Source organism: Orycteropus afer, unplaced genomic scaffold (assembly GCF_000298275.1).
Source record: "Orycteropus afer afer isolate SDZICR_OR568_19922 unplaced genomic scaffold, OryAfe1.0 scaffold00177, whole genome shotgun sequence".
In the NCBI taxonomy this organism is placed as follows: Eukaryota; Metazoa; Chordata; class Mammalia; order Tubulidentata; family Orycteropodidae; genus Orycteropus; species Orycteropus afer.
This window is the reverse complement of record NW_006921764.1, coordinates 6,550,463-6,569,669: the sequence shown is the minus strand read 5'-3', so window position 1 is coordinate 6,569,669 and position 19,207 is coordinate 6,550,463. Positions and strand designations below refer to the sequence as shown.

At 38.3% G+C, this 19,207-nt stretch overlaps 1 protein-coding gene across 1 annotated transcript in view; it reads right to left on the bottom strand.

Moving 5' to 3' along the window:
- The window catches only part of UTP20 (UTP20 small subunit processome component), a 134,722-nt gene that overhangs the window by 66,393 nt on the left and 49,122 nt on the right, over nucleotides 1-19,207 (bottom strand). The window contains exons 22-25 of the mRNA XM_042781824.1: nucleotides 11,852-12,037; nucleotides 7,166-7,256; nucleotides 4,673-4,758; nucleotides 3,553-3,678 (exon numbers count right to left, since the gene is read on the bottom strand). Of these exons, the coding sequence (XP_042637758.1) occupies nucleotides 3,553-3,678; nucleotides 4,673-4,758; nucleotides 7,166-7,256; nucleotides 11,852-12,037 (489 nt within the window). The remainder of the gene's footprint in view (nucleotides 1-3,552; nucleotides 3,679-4,672; nucleotides 4,759-7,165; nucleotides 7,257-11,851; nucleotides 12,038-19,207) is intronic.

Genomic DNA, 19,207 nt, shown 5'->3' with positions numbered 1-19,207 from the left:
TTAAATATAAACACAAAACCATTACAATGTCTCAGAGACAATGGAGCATCACAGTCCACACAAAGAAGTAAGATAATGCAGGTGAAACAAGTGACCAGGATACAGACCCAAAACATATCCTTGAGGAAGCAGCAGCATTGGAACTCCCTGATAAGGAATTCAAAAGAATTATATTTAGGTACCATCAATGGATTGAGAGACAGATCAAGGAAAACACTGACAAAATGGAGGAAAACACAGAGAAAACCCCAGAACAATTTCGAAAGACAATACAAGAATAAAATGACAAAATAAATGAAAAATTAGACATGATACAAAATCTAAAGATAGAAATCCAGAAGATTAATACTAAATTTTCAGTTATAGGTAACACATTGAACAGACCAAGGAGCAGAATCAAATCAATGGAAGACAGAATTGGGGAGACTGAAGACAAATACCTCAATACTTCTTTGAAAAGGGAGTAATCAGAAAAAAGATCAAAACAAAATGAAGAAAGCCTAAGGCTCATGTAGGATACCATCAAAAGGAATAACCTACGTGTAATCGGAATTCCAGAACAGGAAGATACAAATAAAACCACAGAAAAAATTGTTGAAGATTTGTTGGAACAGAATTTCTCTGGTATGATGAAAGATGAGAATATATCCATTTAAGAAGTTCAATGAACTCCAAACAGGATAGACCCCAAAAGAAAATCACCAAGACATATCATCACCAAATGCACCAAAACCAAAGACAAAGAAAGAATCCTGAAAGCATCACAGGAAAAACAAAAAATTACCTACAAGAGGCAACCAATAAGACTAAGCTTGGATTTCTCAGCAGAAACCATGCAGGCAAGAAGACAATGGGATGATGTATATAAAACGCTGAAAGAGAGAAATTTCCAACCAAGAATTACATACCCAGCAAAACTGTTCCTCAAATATGATGGTGAAATTAGGAGATTTCCAGATAAGCAGAAATTAAGGGAATTTGTTAAATTCAGTCCAACCTTATAAGAGATGCTAAAGGGAGTCCTCTGGACAGAGAACCAACAACAGCAAACAACAACCAACCATTAACACACAGGATGACATAACCCAGAAACCAAACCAGTTATGGAAGTGTCCAAAGTAAATAAGCCTACAGGATTATAATCAGGGAACCAGAGACATCAACTGACAAATGAGGACAATTAAAAACCAAAAGAGTTTGGAAAAAGCTGTGTAGTTACAGAACTTCTACATGGTAGGGAAGTCAAGACAACTGCAAGATAGAATGGACTATTCTAAACTTCAGAGGAAAATTATAAATCACAGGGTAACCTGAAAGAAATGAGAAACTTTCACACTAAAATAAAAGGACCAGCATAAATATTTAGCAAATACTAAAACAACAGCAATGAAGGAAGTGATAACATGATTCATAAACAAAAACAAGCTCAGCACAGAAAATAATATGGAACAAAGAAATCAAGAACACCACAACAAAGCACATAACAAAATGAGAACAAATTCATAATTGTCAATAATTACATATCTGACAAGGGACATATCTAAAATTTATAGAAAACTCCAACACTTCAACAATAAAAAGATTAACAATCCAATTAAAAAAATGGGTACAACATATGAATAGACACTTCACCAAAGAGGGTATTCAGGCAGCCAGCAAATACATGAAGAAATGCTCACAATCATTAGCCATTAGAGAGATGTAAACCAAAACAACAATTTGATACCATCTCACCCAAGCACTAATGGCAAAGTTCGACAAGATAGAAAACAATAAATGCTGGCGAGGATGTGGCAAGACTGGGACTCCTATACACTGCTGGTGGGACTGTCAAACAGTACAACCACTGTGGAAAGCCATATGGTGATTCCTTGGAAAGCTGGAATTAGAAATACCATTTCATTTGACACAGCAATCCCATGATTAGGTATATATCCTAAAGAAGTAGAGCCAGGGCAAGAACAGATATATGCACCCCCATGTTCATCGCAGCACTATTTACAATAGCAAAAAGGTGGAAACAAACTATGTGCCCATCAACAGAAGAACGGATAGCCAAACTATGGTATATACATTCAATGGAATACTATACAACACTAACGAATAATGTAGAATCTGCAAAACACTACATAACATGGATAAACTTGTAGGACACTATGCTGAGTGAAATAAGTCAATCAGAAAATGACAAGTATAGTATTAGGTCATTATTGCAAAAAGTCAAGGAAAGGTTTATATATGGAAGGAAACTTTCTTTGTTGGTTACCGGGAGGGGAGGCAAGGGGCCTCCCCTGCAAAAAAAAAAAAAAAAAAAAGCACTGACCCATGTCACCTTAGTTTTGTGTATTTCACTGTACATAAATTATATTTCAATAAAATGTATTTTTTTAAAAAAGGAAGTCAAATCAAGGAAAACGAAAACATGGCATAAAGATTAAAAAGAAAAGAAGTAAGAAAATACAACGATAGGCATAGAAAAGAAAAAAAAGCAAGTGAGTGAGAGGAGAGACTCGAAAGATTCCGATTGATGGATAATTTTCTAGAAAGAACATAAATATAAATTAGGAAACAGAACTTAGGAAAACCTGAGTAGACCAATAATCATGGGAAAACATGAAACTCACAGCTTTATAAACTATGATTTTTTTTAAACTTTCAAGGACAATATAATTTCCTTGCTATAAAGTTTTGCAGTATAGAGAAAAAAGGAAACCATCTTTTCTCACTTATAAAGTTGGCATAATCATGATATTGAAACAGGTCAATGAACAAAAATAAAGCCACATACTAATCTTGCTTATAAACATCAAACACACTATTTCTACATACAGTATCCTGTATTGTATTAAAAAAGTATTAAAACCAAATAAGGGTTATCCTAGAAATGCAAGAAAGATGCATTAGTGAAGGTCTTTGATGGAGCAGGGCCTAAGGCATTTGACTGCTAACCAGGTTACATTAACATAATATAGATCACTGGTCATAGAAAAAAGTATTTATAACCATTTTAATACAAGTTTAATAGGCATTTTCTGTTAAATTCAACATCAATTTCTGATAAAATTCTAAATAACCTAGTAATATATAAGCTACTCTCTTAACATAAACATTGTTAATTTAACATTCAAAATTCAAGGAGAGTGGTTCTTAAAACTTCTAGTAATAAGATCTCTTTGCACTCTTCCCTATACCCAGGAAACATGACCTTTGGATAATCTATGTATCATCTATGTGTTCCACCATCTATAATGAGAAATATAATATTAAATATCATATATTTAGGAACTGGAATAAATTACTTTTACTATTACTGAAAATTAATAGAGAAATGTTGAACTTAATTATACCATTATGATTATTAAAATAATACCACAGACAGATATCTCTTTCTGTTAGGGGCAAAAAATTCTAAATTAAGTCTCTATAAAAATTTGACTTCCCTAAAAGATTCTACTTAAAAAAAAAAAATAAAAAGAATATACAAAATGAAATATTCTGAAAGAATCCTAATTCCATACTCACAAAAAGTCTGTTTTTAAACAATAGGAATACCTCATCAGAATAGGAAACAGATCTGCTCGGTGGGCTGTTTTCACTACTGTATTATCTTCTGAAATGCTAAAATGCACTATTTCTTCCTTAAAGCTTCTATCTTCAAGAAGTCTTTGCAAGTTTTCCCTATAAAATAGAATACAGCATAAATCAGTATTTAATAATCAACAGTAATTTTAAGAAATGCAAGAGTAGAATAATGTTTAAATAAAGTCTTAAAGAGTAGTCCGTACTGTAGTGACATACATAAAGGAAAAATGCTCATAAAAGTACCATCCAAAATGACAAGTTTTCAAATTTTAAAAGGTACAAGGGATTAGCTTTAGTCAATAACTGAGCTATTTAAGAAAGCATGATACAATAGCTTTCTTCAGTTCTTAGAGAGTGATTATGATTTCCTAAGTAACCACCAAAATTTTATGGCATTTTATTAGAAGTTGAGGAAAATAATAAAACTTTTTTTAACACATTTTTTTCAATAGTCTCTTTTCTACTTTATTATTTATAGATACCTGGATTCACAATCAACTACCGTGGAAGCAGCAGTCAAGAAATCAAATGATGTATTGCACTGGGCAAATCTGCAGCAAAAGATCTCTTTAGCCTCATACACATGCAAACACTAGACAATAAATAAGGAAGACCGAAGAAGAACTGATGCATGTGAATTGCAGCATTAGCAAAGAATACTGAATATACCACGGACTGCCAGAAGAATGAACAAATCTGTCTCAGAAGAAGTACAGCCAGAACGCTCCTTAGAAGCGAGCAAGGGGAGACTCAGCCTCACATACTTGGGACATGTTCTCAGGAGATAATATGTCCCTAGGGAAGGGCATCATGCCTGGTAAAGTAGAGGGTTAGTGAAAAAGAGGAAGACCCTCAATGAGATGGACTGACACAGGCTGCAATAACGGGCTCAAGCACAGCAAGGATTGTGAGGCTGAAGCAGGGCCAGGCAGCATTTCATTCTATTGAATACAGAGTTGCTAAGACAACAAATAACATCTGTGGCAAACCACTTATAACAAATACACTTCTAGCTTTCATTTCTTGCCTGGAAATAGCATTAGGGTTACCTCAGAAAAGAGGCAGATTTATTTAGCATCAAATAACTTACCTATAAGGGAGGATATGTGGATGTTTATACGTCATTATGCAATCCAGAGTTATTTTTTGTACTGTTTGATCTTGATGCAGCAACAACTAAGAATGATATTTTATTGAAAAATTAATACAGTCACATACACATATAATATGGGATAGCAATTTATTTCTGTTCATTTGCTAAATTATTTCTTTAAATTTACGTTTGTAGATAAGGTTTATAACTGCTACCTGACAACCTCCTTACATTTTCCTGGCAGAAAGGGAGGATGAATAGGATATATGAAAAGAAAAAGAAGTAAAACTCTGATGCCTGTATCCCACATGCCAGTCCCTCAGGCCTACTCAGGCTCTTGGTCACCGCCAAATCTCTACGTGAGTCTGGACTGGTCACATGATGAGGAGAATCTCTTACAAAACTGTGATGGTAACAAGAAGCCAGTAAGATGCCAGGAAAGAAGTTCTGGCTCTGAGGCCTCTCTGAAGAGGCAGTTCAGAACTTTGCTTCCTGTGGACAACTAAGACTCCTGTGTTTATACACAAAGTATATATCTGAATTGTCAGGAGAACACAGACAGGTAAATTCTGCTGGAACTACAAAAGCTTAATCTTTACAACAGAAGATGGAAATTTCATTCCCCAAAGTGGTTTTGAATGATAATCCAATTCTCACTCTTCCTGACATTAAATTATTTCTGCAGTCTTTTCTAGAATTCAGGGTTATACATTGTGATTACAAGAGACTATTATTCCAACAATCTGCTTTCATTCATTCTAACAGAACCTAGAATCTTACATTTGCCGTGAAGGTAGACTTTAGGAGGGAAAATGTAGTCAACTGCTCTTGACGTAACTCCTAATTGCTTCTAAAAGGGTTGTGGTGGTTATGTTTGTGTGTCAACTTGGCTGGGCCTGGTTGAGTGGCTGGGTACCTGGGGGTAGCTATTCCCCATGATGAGACTGGCAATCAGCTCCATGGTGGGATTTACCACAAGCAGCTGAGTAGCTGCCTTTGGAATGTGGTCTGCTTCCTGTATATAAGCAGCAGCCTTGGGGAATGATCTCTAGCTTCTGGCACACGCTTGGACCCTGCACGTAGCCATGTCATTGTTCAGCAGCCTGCCATGCTCTGCTGACTTTGGGACTTACAATGGACTTGACTTAATGACCTGGCGTGTGGATTGGTAACATCAGGACTGTGCCTTTTTAATTGTCAGCCTTGGGTTTGGCAGCCTCAGCAGCCAGCAGTTATCTGAGTGAAGAAAAGCCTCTAGCTTCAGTGGGCTGGGAGCTGGACGCAGAGCTGAAGCCCAAGGCTGAGGGGCTTTCACCCAGTGCCTAGAGCTTGGCACTTTGAACCTGGACTTAAAGCCTCCAAATTGTATGAGTAAACTCCTGTTTGTTTAAGCCATCCCATTGGTGGTATATTTTTGCCAGAGTGGCACTAGGGAACCAGAACAAGGGTGATGTCATTAATACTTTGCTATACAGGTAGTCCCCAGCTTAACAATGTATTTGAGTTACAACAAACTGCACTTAATACCATCCAGATTTTTCTTTTTGCACATCTTCTTTTTAGTAATGTGTACTACATACAATGTCGCAACGTGTAATTTGCTGATGGCATCATTCTTAGATGTTCACTCACAGATGCTCAATTTGATGATTTACTGTTCAAAGTACTGCTGTACAGCAGGCTACTGACTGGTCTACAAAGAAGTCGGTGTTAGAAGTCCTAACAGAAAGTTGGGCAACGTTCAATTCTAACGACATAGAACTGAACTGCATACATGTCTGCTGTTACAGCTTCAATTTCACTGTTGCTGCCCTGATGCTAACTTCATTGCAGACCAGGCCTATAGCATGATTTTATGCAGTGTTTCATACCCTCAGAAGCATCAGTTGTTAACCTGAAGCTGAGCTGCTCAAGTTTCTCTAACTGTAACACCTGCACTGCTTTTTGTGTGTTTTTTTTAAATGTATGTATATATCATGATACATCTGTAACTTTATATGTAATATTTCCAACCCCAAAGACAAAGATCAGATTTATAAAGATACTATGATAATAAAAGGCAAGAATAATGGAAACTGGAAAAAAAAAAAAAAAGAAATAATATTCGACTTACATCAGAACTGACTTACAAAAGAGTTGTCAGAATGGAACCCCATCATAGTGGGAGACTACCTGTACTTAACTGTTACCTATAGAGTTGCTATGAGTTGGAATCAACTCAATGGCATACTCTTAATACAGTCAATCAATGTTTACTCACCAAAACATTTTTCAAAATTAACTAAATTAGTGCTGCCTAAAATTCTTTTGTGAGGTAACAGGAACTATGTCTATTAATAAAAGAAAATTCTGAGCACCTAAAATGTAGACATGGGCCCTCCTGACTCATTTAAGCAATAATTATTAAAAACCTACAAGTTACTTTGGCAATGAAAATGACAGAGGAGAGTTCACAAAGAATTACAGCACCAAGAATTTTTTTTTACTTACCTGAAGATACAGCTCATATAATTTGGATTCCAGATATAAGGCCCGTGGATTTGAAAACTTAGAGAAAACTTGTAAATGAGCAAGTAACTGTCTAAACAAAGACAAGCAAAGGGTGTCAGAGAGTTAAAGAATGGAGATTATTTTCTTAAGATAACATTACCCACCAAATTTATTCTTTTTGGCAAGCACTCCTAACACCTTGACTAGAGTTCCATGGTTAGGCGGTCAAACAAGTTTTAATTATTTGCAAATAGGAAATTACTCCCCAGAAATGCCAAATGTTGACAGGTTGTTGTTGTTGTTAGGTGTCATCAAGTCGTCTCCGACTCAGAGAGACCTCGTGTACAGTAGAACGAAACATTGCCTGGTCCTGTGCCAGCCCCACGATCTTTGCTATACCTGAACCCATTGTTACAGCCACTGTGTCAATCTATTTCATTGAGGGCCATCCCCTATTTCATTGTCCCTCCACTTTGCAAAGCACGATAGCCTTCTCCAGGCAATGGTCCCTTCTTACAACATGACCAAGTAGGTGAGATGAAGTCTGGCCATTCTTGCTTCTAAGGAGCATTCTAGCTGCATTTCTCCCAGGGCAGATTTGTTAATTCTTTTTTCAGTCCATGGTACTTTCAGCATTCTTGGCCAACACCATAACTCAAAAGCATCAACTCTTCTTCGGTCTTCCTTTTTCATTGCTCAGTTCTCACATGCATATGAGGTGATTGAAAATACCATGGCTTGTGTCAAGCAAACCTTAGTCTTCAAGAAAACATCTTTGCTCTTCAGTACCTTAAAGAGGTCCTTTGCAGCAGATTTGACCAATGCCATATAACATGTGATACCTTGACTGCTGCTTCCATTGGTGTTGATTGTAGAATTAAGTAATATGAAGTCTTTGACAACTTCAATCTTTTCTCCATTGATCATGATGCCACTTTTCAGTCCCATTGTGAGGATTTTTGTTTTCTTTATATTGAGATGTAATCCATACTGCAGACTGTAGTCTTCAATCTTCATTAGTAAGTACTTCAAGTCATCCTCACTTTCAGCGAACAAAGTTGTGCCATCTGCATAACACAGGTTGTTAATGATTCTTCCTCCAATCCTAATGCCACGTTCCTCTTCATATAGTTCAGCTTCTCGGATTATTTGTTTAGCATAAAGATTGAATAAATACGGTGAAAAGATACAACTCTAATGCAATCCCATCTTGATTTTAAACCATGTAGTGTCCCCTTACTCTGTTCGAATGACAGCCTCCTGGTCAAGGTACAGATTCCTCATGAGTACAATCAAGTGCTCGGGAATTCCCATTCTTCTCAATGTTATCCATAATTTGCTATGAGCCACACAATTGAATACCTTTGCATAGTCAATAAAACACAAGTAAACATCTTTCTGGTATTCTTTGCTTTCAGCCAAGATCCACCTGATATTAGCAATGATATCCCTCGTTCCATGTCCTCTTCTGAATCCAGCTTGCATTTCTGGAAGTTCTGTTAATATACTGCTATAACCATTTTTGAATTATCTTCAGTAAGATTTTACTTCCATGCAGTACTAATGCTATTGCTCGGTAATTTCCACATTCTGTGGGATCACCTTTCTTTGGAATGGGTACAAATATGGATCTTTTCCATTCAGTTGGCCAGGTAGCTGTCTTCCATAACTCTTGGCATACCCAAGTGAAGTGCCTCCAGATCGGCATCCGTTTGTTGAAATAACTCAATGGGTATTCTGTCAATTCCTAGAGCCTTCTTTTTTGCCACTTCCCTCAGTGCAGCTTCGATTTCTTCCATCAATACCATTGGTTCTTGATCAAATGCCACCTCCTGAAATGGATGAACCCAACCAATTTTTTTTGATATAGTGACTCTGGGTATTCTTTCCAGCTTCGTTTGATGTTTCCTACACCAGTCAATATACTGCCCATAGAATCTTTCAATATTGCAACTCGAGGCTTAAATGTCCTCTTCAGTTCTTTCAACTTGAGAAATGCCAAGTGTGTTCTTCCCTTTTGGCTTTCCAACTCCATGTCTTTGCATAGTTCCTTATAATAATTGACTCTGTCTTTTCGAGCTGCTCTTTGAAATCTTCTGTACCCCTGTTCCTAAGAGTTTGGCTAAAATATCAAACTCTGCTCCTGAGCAAAAGAAAGCAAAACTGTAAATGTCCTACTAGTTAAGCTACAGAAACTAAGCTAGAATCAACGAGATGGATTGACACAGGTGGTGGCAATGATGGGCTCAAGTACAGCAAATACTGTGCGGCTGGCATAGGACTGTCAGTGTTTCATTCTGTTGCACCTAGGGTTGCTATGAGTCAGACCCAAGTCAACAGCACCTAACAAGAAGAAGATACTTTTAGTTTAAAAGAGGGAAATGCTTCAGTGAAGAAGTAGCACTGAAACTCTGTCTCAAAGTATGAACAGATTTTCAATTGGCAGAGATGAGCAAGGGCATTACAGAACAAGGGAGGGGCACAAGCAAAGGTGCAGAGGTGGGAAAGTAAGAGGTATGAGTGGGTAAGTGGCTTATTCATTTATGCAACAAACATGTACTGAGGGCTAATCTTTTGCCAGGTATTATACTGAAGATATAAGGAAGAAAATAGCATTCTTTGTCTTAGACGAAGTAGCAGGAGACAGAATGTTAGGAGTTGTGAGAAGACAGAAGTGGAGAAGGAACCATAGTTTCATGGGGCTTGGCCCTAATCTTTCTTGTCCTTGTGCTTCCATTTCCATTAACTGGCAAGTCCTTTCCCCGTCTGAACTCTCATCCTTCAGCTTCAAGGATGCCCTCTTCTTTCCAAATCATTCCTGAATCTTTTTGGCAGATTGAAGCAATTTTTTTTCCTTATGCTTCTTTTGTTGTTGTTAGTTGCTGCTGAATCAACTCCAACTCATGCAGACCTTGGGTAATAACAGAACAAAACACTGCCTGGTCCTGTGCCATCTTTGCAGCCCATTGTTTCAGCCACTAAGTCAACCTATGTGAATCCACAACTCCTTTAAAAATAATTCTCTTGTAGCACAACACACATTGACTATGACTATGCAGACGCAAATCAAGAAGGGAGTGCGTCAGGGTTGTATCCTTTCCCCACACTTATTCAATCTATATGCTGAGAAAATAATCCAAGAAGCTGGACTACATAAAGAAGAATGTGGCATCAAGATTGGAGGAAGAATCATTAACAACCTGAGATACACTGCTGACACACTTTGCTTGCTGAAAGTGAGGATAACTTGAAGCACTTACAGATGAAGACTGAAGTTTACAGTATGGATTACATTTCAATATAAAGAAAACAAAAATCCTTACAACTGGACCTATAAGCAGCATCACAATAAATGGAAAAAAAATTGAGTTGTCAAAGACTTCACATTGCTTGGTTGTACAATCGACGTCAATGGAAGCAGCAGTCAGGACATCAGATGATGTATAGCACTGGGCAAGTAGGCTGCAAAAGACCTCTTTCAAGTGGTGAAGAGCAAAGATGTCTCCTTGAGGACTAAGGTGTGCCTGACACAAGCCATGATATTTTCAATCGCCTCATGTGCGTGTGAGAGCTGGACAATGAATAAGGAAGACCGAAGAAGAATTGATACTTTTGAATTGTGGTGCTGGCCAAGAATGCTAAGAACTAACAAATCTGTCCTGGAGGAAGTGCAGCCAGAATGCTCCTTGGAAGCGAGAATGGCCAGACTTTGTCTCACTCACTTTGGTCACGCTGTCAGAATGGACCAATCCCTGGAGAAGAATGTCGCGCTTAAAAGGTGGAGGGTGGACGAAAGAGGGGAAGGCCCTCAACAAGATGGACTAACGTAGTAGCTGCAGCAAAGGGCTCAAGTATAGCAAATATCGTGGAGCCAGCATGTGACCAGGCGGTGTTTCGTTCTGCTGTGCATAGGGTTGCTATGAGTCAGAGATGACTCGACGGCACCTAACAACAATAACAATGCAGACATTGTGTACATTTCATCTTTGTAGCCCCCACCGAGCACAGCAGTACTCAGTAAGGTTGCTGAATGAATGAATTAATAAATGGCTCATGGGAAATTCTTAAGAAACAGGCATATCAAAATTGTGAGCTAAAGTGTTAAAATGATACAGTATCATCAATCAGTGAATCTTTGAGACTCTAATTCAGACCACCTTTAGATAAATCAATGTAACTTTTGGGAACATGACCACTCCCTTTTCTTAAGGTTTATATGAATGCAGGCAAATGAATAACCTAGAGAATAAGAGAGTGTAACAACAACATGGCAAAAAGTAACCAGGAGACAAAAGGCAGAAGAGAAGTGCTAAAGTGGTCATTTATGAGAAAAGATGGTGCATTACACATATGTTCCCTAGAACACAAACGTAATGCTCCAGTACTGTGGAAGTCAACGACAAAGGTCACAAAGACTGTCTAAGCGCTCCAGGCCCCTAAGTCTCTCCAACATTCTGTGGCCAATCAAGGAAAAAAACAAAAAAGCAACCAACCAAAAAACTCAGAAGATTTGAGTTTTCTTTGGCAGTAAAGGAAAATCCCAGGAGACAGAGATGTAACACTTACTGCAAGTAATTATCTAAGTTGTCCACTGGGTACAAGAATACTTCATTCACAGTTAGACATCAGGCATCTCTTCTGTCCTAAGACTACAGAGCCACAGTTTTTGAACAATGTTGAACTTACTTAGCTGCAGCTCTTCTTGTCTTTTTTTTGTGTGTGGGTTCATCTTGGGGCACTTCTTCTTCTTCCAACTCTTCATCATCTCTGCTTGCTGGTTCCTCTTCTGTGTCCTCTGTCACCACCTTTTTGCCTTTTCTTTGCAGATCTTGGGTTGGAGCAACTTGCAGATCTGCTGGGTAGTACTCATTGCTGCGGCAGAAGAGAGTGATATAAGATAAACAGAATGTATCTTAATCTGATGTGTCCTAGTTCTGTTTATGAGATAGAAGTCCACACACTGCAGAGACATCAGAGGCACTGGAATCAAGCCTGTTAGGCAACATTGTTCTTTTATTCAGCCCTTCTTAAATACCCTATTTGAGAAGTCACTCACTTAGCTAATAGCAGAAGACACCCCATTCTATGTTTTCAACTGTTGAAAATGAAATGTCTACTGTGAACTGAACTGAAATCAGCCTTCCTATCTTTGGAGCCATTAACGGGGGGCGGGGTAGGTGTAGATTATATTAAATGATTCAAGGACACAGTCCCTGGGTTACAAATGTCCGACTTATAAACAACTCCTACTTCCCCTTTAATATTATGTAAATTTGCCTTCACTTTGAAACGACTGAACCAGCCCCTACTGCAACAAATTCTGCACCATAATCACCTTCACTTGCTTTGTGTACAACTCTTAAATCACTGAAAATGCTAGCGCCTTTTCTTACACTAAATTAAAACTAAATAAGAATCATACACATCTGTTACAACTCCCCTACAAATTCCACTTAACGACAGTTAGGAGCCAATCTTGTTTGTAACCCAGGCATTGCCTGTACAGCATTAGGACCATGCTGGTCACTGCCCACCAGGGACACTCTACTTTGCCAATGTCTGTTCAAAAAATAACATTGCAACAAAATTCAGGGCTCAGAGATTGTCTGATAAGGCAGATGGGACTAACACCTCTCTTACTTTTAGGGGCAGCCACAACATGACACAGACTCTAATTGTCAGTCTTTTTCTTTTGTCTCTCTTAAACTAAGCTCCCTTGAACTTCTAAGTTAGTATTCATATCTGTCCTTATTAAATTCCATCCCTTAATTTTGGTCCACTATTGTGGTTAATGATATTATTTTGAAGATGCTTTATTAGTTTTGTGTCACTTTCAATCATTCACTCAACAATTATTTATTTGTTTACTGTATACATGCCACTGGGCTACAGATGCTAGGAAACTCATCAGCCAGACTTTAATGTCCTAACTCAAAGACACACTGATAAAATAATGCACGTTTGAGGATAACACCCTACCAACACAGAACTCCAAGGTAATACAGGTTATACTCCAGGTTAATATACTAAACTATAACTTTGAGAACTGGGATACTACCATATTCAACTTTATATTCTCACCTAGTAGGATCTAGCACTTAATAAATATAAAATGGATAAATGAATAAAATGAGTAGAGTTGATCTGTAAACTACAAATTGTGTCATCATCTACTCAGTAACATACCTATTATACTTTGAACACTGAATTAACCACATTTGACATTTTTACCTCTGTCCCCATGCACACCATGGTCACTCATCTATTTATTAAATGAGACAATCATGAAAAGCACTTCACGAACGACTGGCATAGCAGGCACTCACTGAGCGTTACCTATGGTTGGGGTCTTTCATTCCTGCTCCTGGTTTGACTCCTCTCAGAGAATGTTTATACAGGATTCATAGGTTAGTCCTAATACCAAATTAACTTAAACAGATTTAGAAACACAAATTTCTAGTCCTTCCCTCTCCCGCCTCCCAAAAAAAAAAACCCATAATATATTTCAAAGTCAGAACTGAAGATAACAGTTGAGTTTTTTATTAGTTTGGACCATTCATAAAAGCATTAGTTACATGTAATCAGTGCCAACTAATTTTAAAGTATGTATCCTCAACTATTATATTTAGCAGATGGCACAAGCATTACACACTGTTTTGCAAACCACACCACTCCCCTTGCACGTCAGCTTCGTGTGAGTGCTATGTGCATTATACGTGCAGAAGTGTTATTTATGTGAGAGTGCTACATGTGAAAATACACGGCAGCCTCTCAGTCTTACATCCAGGGACCCATTTCCTGTTACAGGCTTCTTTCTCCATCCCTACCGCCACAGCATCTTGCACTATAGAGAAAGGTTTTTACCCTTAAGCTAAGTGGTAATCTATTTCTTTCTTTGGGAGAAAACCTGGAAAATGAACATGGTAGGGAGTTCATTGCCCTAGCTTGCATTTACATACCCTTTGCAATTCACAAAACAATTGATAAGCATTATTTTATTGGATCTTCAAAACAAGTCAGAGAAGCCAGATATCATTGTTCTTGTTCTATAAATAAATTTTAGCTCAAAGAATTACAAAAAAAAAAAAAAAGAGAGAGAAAATCATTACTCTTTCACCACTGTATCTACCGACCTGCCAAATCTTTGTTTGTAACCTTTGTGCAGATGAATTATTCATACAAACCTTTTCACTTATGCACTGGATCCTGTCTCCTTTTACCTACTCTAAAACACGGCTCTAACAATTTTATCATTTTTTCTTACATCACCCATTCCCCCTCTTCTGGATCATTCCTATCTGCATGACATCCACGCATGCTGCTTAAGTCTTAAAAAAAAAAAAAAAAAAAAAAGCCAAAAACCCCCAACAACTCCCATTCTGCCCCAACATCCCCTTTCAATTATTACTCTTTTTGTTTTTTCATTACAGCAAGAACTAACCACACTTGCTGTCTCACTTGTCCAGTGCTGCTGTAACGAAAACCACAAGTAGATGGCTTTCACAAATAGGAAGTTATTCTCTTACAGTTTAGGAGGCTAGAAGTCCGAATTCAGAATGCCATCTCTAAGGGCTGGGTGAAGGCCCCTTGACCTTGGGCTTCAGCTCTGCCTCTTGTTCCAGGCCCACTGGAGCAAGAGGTGTCTCCTAACTCACTCACATAGCTGCTGGCTGCTGAGGCTGCTGAACCAAAGGATGGCAAGTAAAATGGCACAATCCCAAAACCAGCAGGCAATGGAGCAGGCCACTGGTTCAAGTCCAGAAACAACCCCAAGACTGGGAGATACCACGGTAGGCCACTGGTTCAAATCCAGGAACTGGAGATGAATACTCAACCAAATGCAGAATTCAAATGTGCCCCAAAGTTAGACACCTTTCCTAAAGGTTCTTCATATATACTGGTAGCAGGCCACACTCCAAAGGAAAGTCCCTTTCAACTACTTGGCTGTTCACAGCATATTCCACCATGGAGGTGCTTACAATCTCATCATGGAGAATAAGTATATCCAGCTGCCAAGCCACTTAAAACCACAGCCCAGTCAAGCTGACACATAACATTAACTACCACAGTTGCTGTCTTCATTTCTCTAAAGTCCTTCTAATCAGGCTTTCATCTCTACCAGGTTAATCAAAACAATTCTTGTTAAGGTCAAATCCTTATTTCCAAAGCCAATAATTCTTACTCTTCATCTTTTTGTTACTCAGCTACAACTGACTCAACTGATTATTCCCTCCATGAAATACTGCTTACTTGGCTTCTAGGACTACAAGGAGTCTTGGTTCTTATTCTATCACTCTGATCACTGTTTCATGGCCTTCTTTTCCTGGTTCCTCCTCATCTCCCAACTAAATATTGGGTCAGTCTTTAGATGTCCTCTCTCTACACTCTCATCCCAGGTGACTTTATTCCTGTCCCATGATTTTAAATACTACCTACACTATGCTGATGACTCCAAATTTACTACCTCCAGGTCAAAGCTCTCTCCTGGATTCTAAACTCTTAAATCTAACTGCCTACTGACATCTCTACTTGCATTATCTACCAATATCCCAAATTTGGTGTTACTGTGCCATCCTCACAGTCCTGCTGTTCTTGAGCCCACCATTGCAGCCACTGTGTCAATCCATCTCATTGAGGGTCTTCCTCTTTTTCTCTGACCCTCTACTTCACCAACCATGATATCCTTCAGGAAATGGTCCCCTCTGATATGACCAAAGTAGGTGAGGCGAAGTCTGGCCATTCTCACCTCTAAGGAGCATTCTAGCTACACTACTTCTAGGACAGATTTGTTTGTTCTGGCACTCCATGGTATTTTCAGTATTCTTCATTAACACAATTCAAAGGCATCAACTCTTCTTTGGTCTTCCTTATTCATTGTCCAGCTTTCACATGCATATCAAGCTAGTGAATATACCACAGCTTGGGTTAGGCACACCTTAGTCCTCAAAGTGAGATCTTTCCTCTTTAACTCTTTAAAGAGGTCTTTTGCAGCAGATTTACCCAGTACAATACGACATTTGATTTCTCGACTGTTGCTTCCATGGGTGTTGATTGCGTATCCAAGTAAAATGTAATTTCTGACAACTTCAATCTTTTCTTCAATAATCGTGATTGCTTATTGGTCCAGTTGTGAGGACTTCTGTTTTATGTTGAGGTATAATCCATACTGAACACTATAGTCCATGATCTTAATCATTAAGTGCTTCAAGTCATCTTCACTTTTAGCAAGGAAGGTTGTGTCACTTGGATATTACAGGTTGTTCATGATTCTTCCTCCAATCCAGTTGCTACATTCTTCTTCATACAGTCCACCTCCTTGGATTTTTTGCTCGGTATAGAGATTGAATAAGTATGGTGAAAGGATACAACCCTGACACATACCCTTCCTCATTTTAAACCATGCAATATTCCCTTGTTGTCTCTGAACAACTACCTCTTGGTCTATGTACAGGTTACTTATGAGTACGATTAAGTGTATGAAATTCCCATTCTTTGCAGTGTTATCCATAATTTGTTATGATCCACACAGTTGAATGCCTTTGCATAGTCAATAAAACACAGGTAGACATTTTTCTGGTATTTTTTGCTTTCAACTAAGATCCATATCGTATCAGCCATGATATCCCAGTTCTACATCCTCTTCCGAATCTAGCTTGCATTTCTGGACATTTCCTGTCAATATACTACTGCAACCGTTTTTGAATTATCTTCAGCAAAATTTTACTTGTATGTGATATTAATAACACTGTTCAATAATTTCCACATTCTGTTGAATCACCTTTCTTTGAATGGATGCAAATACAAATCTCTTCCAGTCACTTGGCCAGGTAGTTGTCTTCCAAATTTTGGGGCATAAACAAGTAAGTGACTCCAGCACTGCATTTGTTTATTGAAACATCACAATGGGTAATCCATCAATTCCCGAAGCCTTGTTTTCATCAGGAAGCTCTGGTAGCATAGTGCCTAAAGCATTTGACTGCTAACCAGAAGGCTGGCAGTTCAAACCCACCAGCCACTCCTTGGAAGGACAGTTGGGCAATCTATTTCCATAGTGATACTGCCTCGGAAACTCAAGGAGGGGTTGCTATGAGTTGGATCTGACTTGACGACAGTGAGGTTTTTTTTTTTTTTTAAATATCAATTCCTTCAGTGCAGCTTGGACTTCTTCCTTCAATACTTTTGGTTCTCGATCATATGCTGCCTCCTGAAGTTGTTGAATGCTGATCGATTCTTTTTGGTACAGTGACTCTCTGTATTCTATCTTCTTTTGATGCTTCTTGCATCATTCAATATTTTGTCCCTAGAATCTTTCAATATTGCAACTCAAGGCTTGAATTTTTTCTTCAGTTCTTTCAGCTTAAGAAATGCTGCACATGTTCTTTTCTTTTGGTTTTCTAACTCCAGGTCTTTGCACATTTCATTATAATACTTTGTCTTCTTGAGCTGCCCTTTGAAATCTTCTGTTCACCTAGTTTATTTCATTTTTTCCTTTTCGCTCTAGCTACTCTCTGTTCAAGAGCAAGTTTCAGAGTCTCATCTTACACCATTTTGCTCTTTTCTTCTTTTCCTCTCTTTTTAATGGTCTTTTGCTTTCTTCATGTATGATGTTCCTGATGTCATCCCACAACTTGTCTGGTCTTCAGCCGTTGGTATTCAATATGTCAAATCTATTCTTCAAATGGTCTTTCTGGTAGCCTAGTGTCTAAGGCACTTGACTGCTAACCAGAAAGCTGGTGGTTGGTTCAAACCCAGCAGCCACTCCTTGGAAGGAAGGTTGGGTGATCTACTTCTGTAGTGATACTGCCTTGGAAACCCAAGGAGGGGTTGCTATGAGTCGGGTCCGACTTGAAAGCACGTAACAACAACAACAACAGTAATCAAGGTTATATTTTGGTCCTCATGGACCTGTTTTAATTTTCTTCAACTTCAACTTGCACTTGGATATGAACAATTTATGGTCTGTTCAACAGTCAGCTCCTGGCCTTGTTTTGACTGATGATACTGAACTTCTCCATTGCCTCTTTCCACAGATGCAGTCAATCTGATTCTTATGTCTTCTGTCTGTGTGGTCTAGGTGTATAGTAACTGTTTATGTTGCTGAAAAAAGGTATTGCAATGAACTAAGTCATTGATTTTGCAAAATTCTATCATGAGGTCTCCAGCATAATTTTCATCACCAGCACTGTATTTTCCAACTACCCATGCTTCCTCTTTGTTCTCAACTTTTGACTTCTAATCACTAGTAAAAATCAATACATCAATATTATTGCATGTTTGGTCAGTTTCAGACAGCAGAAGTTGGTAAAAATCTTCAATGTCTTCAACTTTGGCTCTAGTGGTTGGTGCATGAATTTGAATAACAGTTGTATCAACTGGTCTTCCTTATATGTATATGTATATTATCCTATTGTACAACACTGTACTTCAGGATAAATCTTATAATGTTCTTTTTGATGATGTCATTCCTGGCACAGTAGACCATATGATTGTCTCAGTCTAAATGGCCAAATATCAGTCTATTTCAGCTCACTAATGTCTAGGTTATCAATCTTTATCCATTCTATTTCATTTTTGACAACTTCTAATTTTCCTACATTAATACTTCATACATTCCATGTTCTGATTATTAATGAATGTTTACAATTGTTTCTTCCCATTTAGAGTCGTGACCTCTCAGCCCATGAAGATCTTGAAAACTTTCCTCCATCCATATCATTAAAGTTGACTCTACTTTGAGGAGGCAGCTGTTCTCCAGTCATATTTTGAGTGTTTTCTGACCTGAGGGGCTCCTCTTCTGGCAGTACACCAGTGTTTTACCACTCTTTATAAAGTTTTCTAGTAGTATATCAGACAATGTTTCACTGCTATTCATAAGGTTTTCACTAGCCAATTTTTTCAGAAGTGGATGGCCCCATCCTTTTACCCAGTCTTAGTCTGGAAGACTAAGTCTTAGACCGGGTCTCCGGGAGCAAGGTAAGCATGGGTGGGCTTGTGCTTACTCACTGATCTGCACTGAACACTTTCCCTTGTTACCCTCCCGAG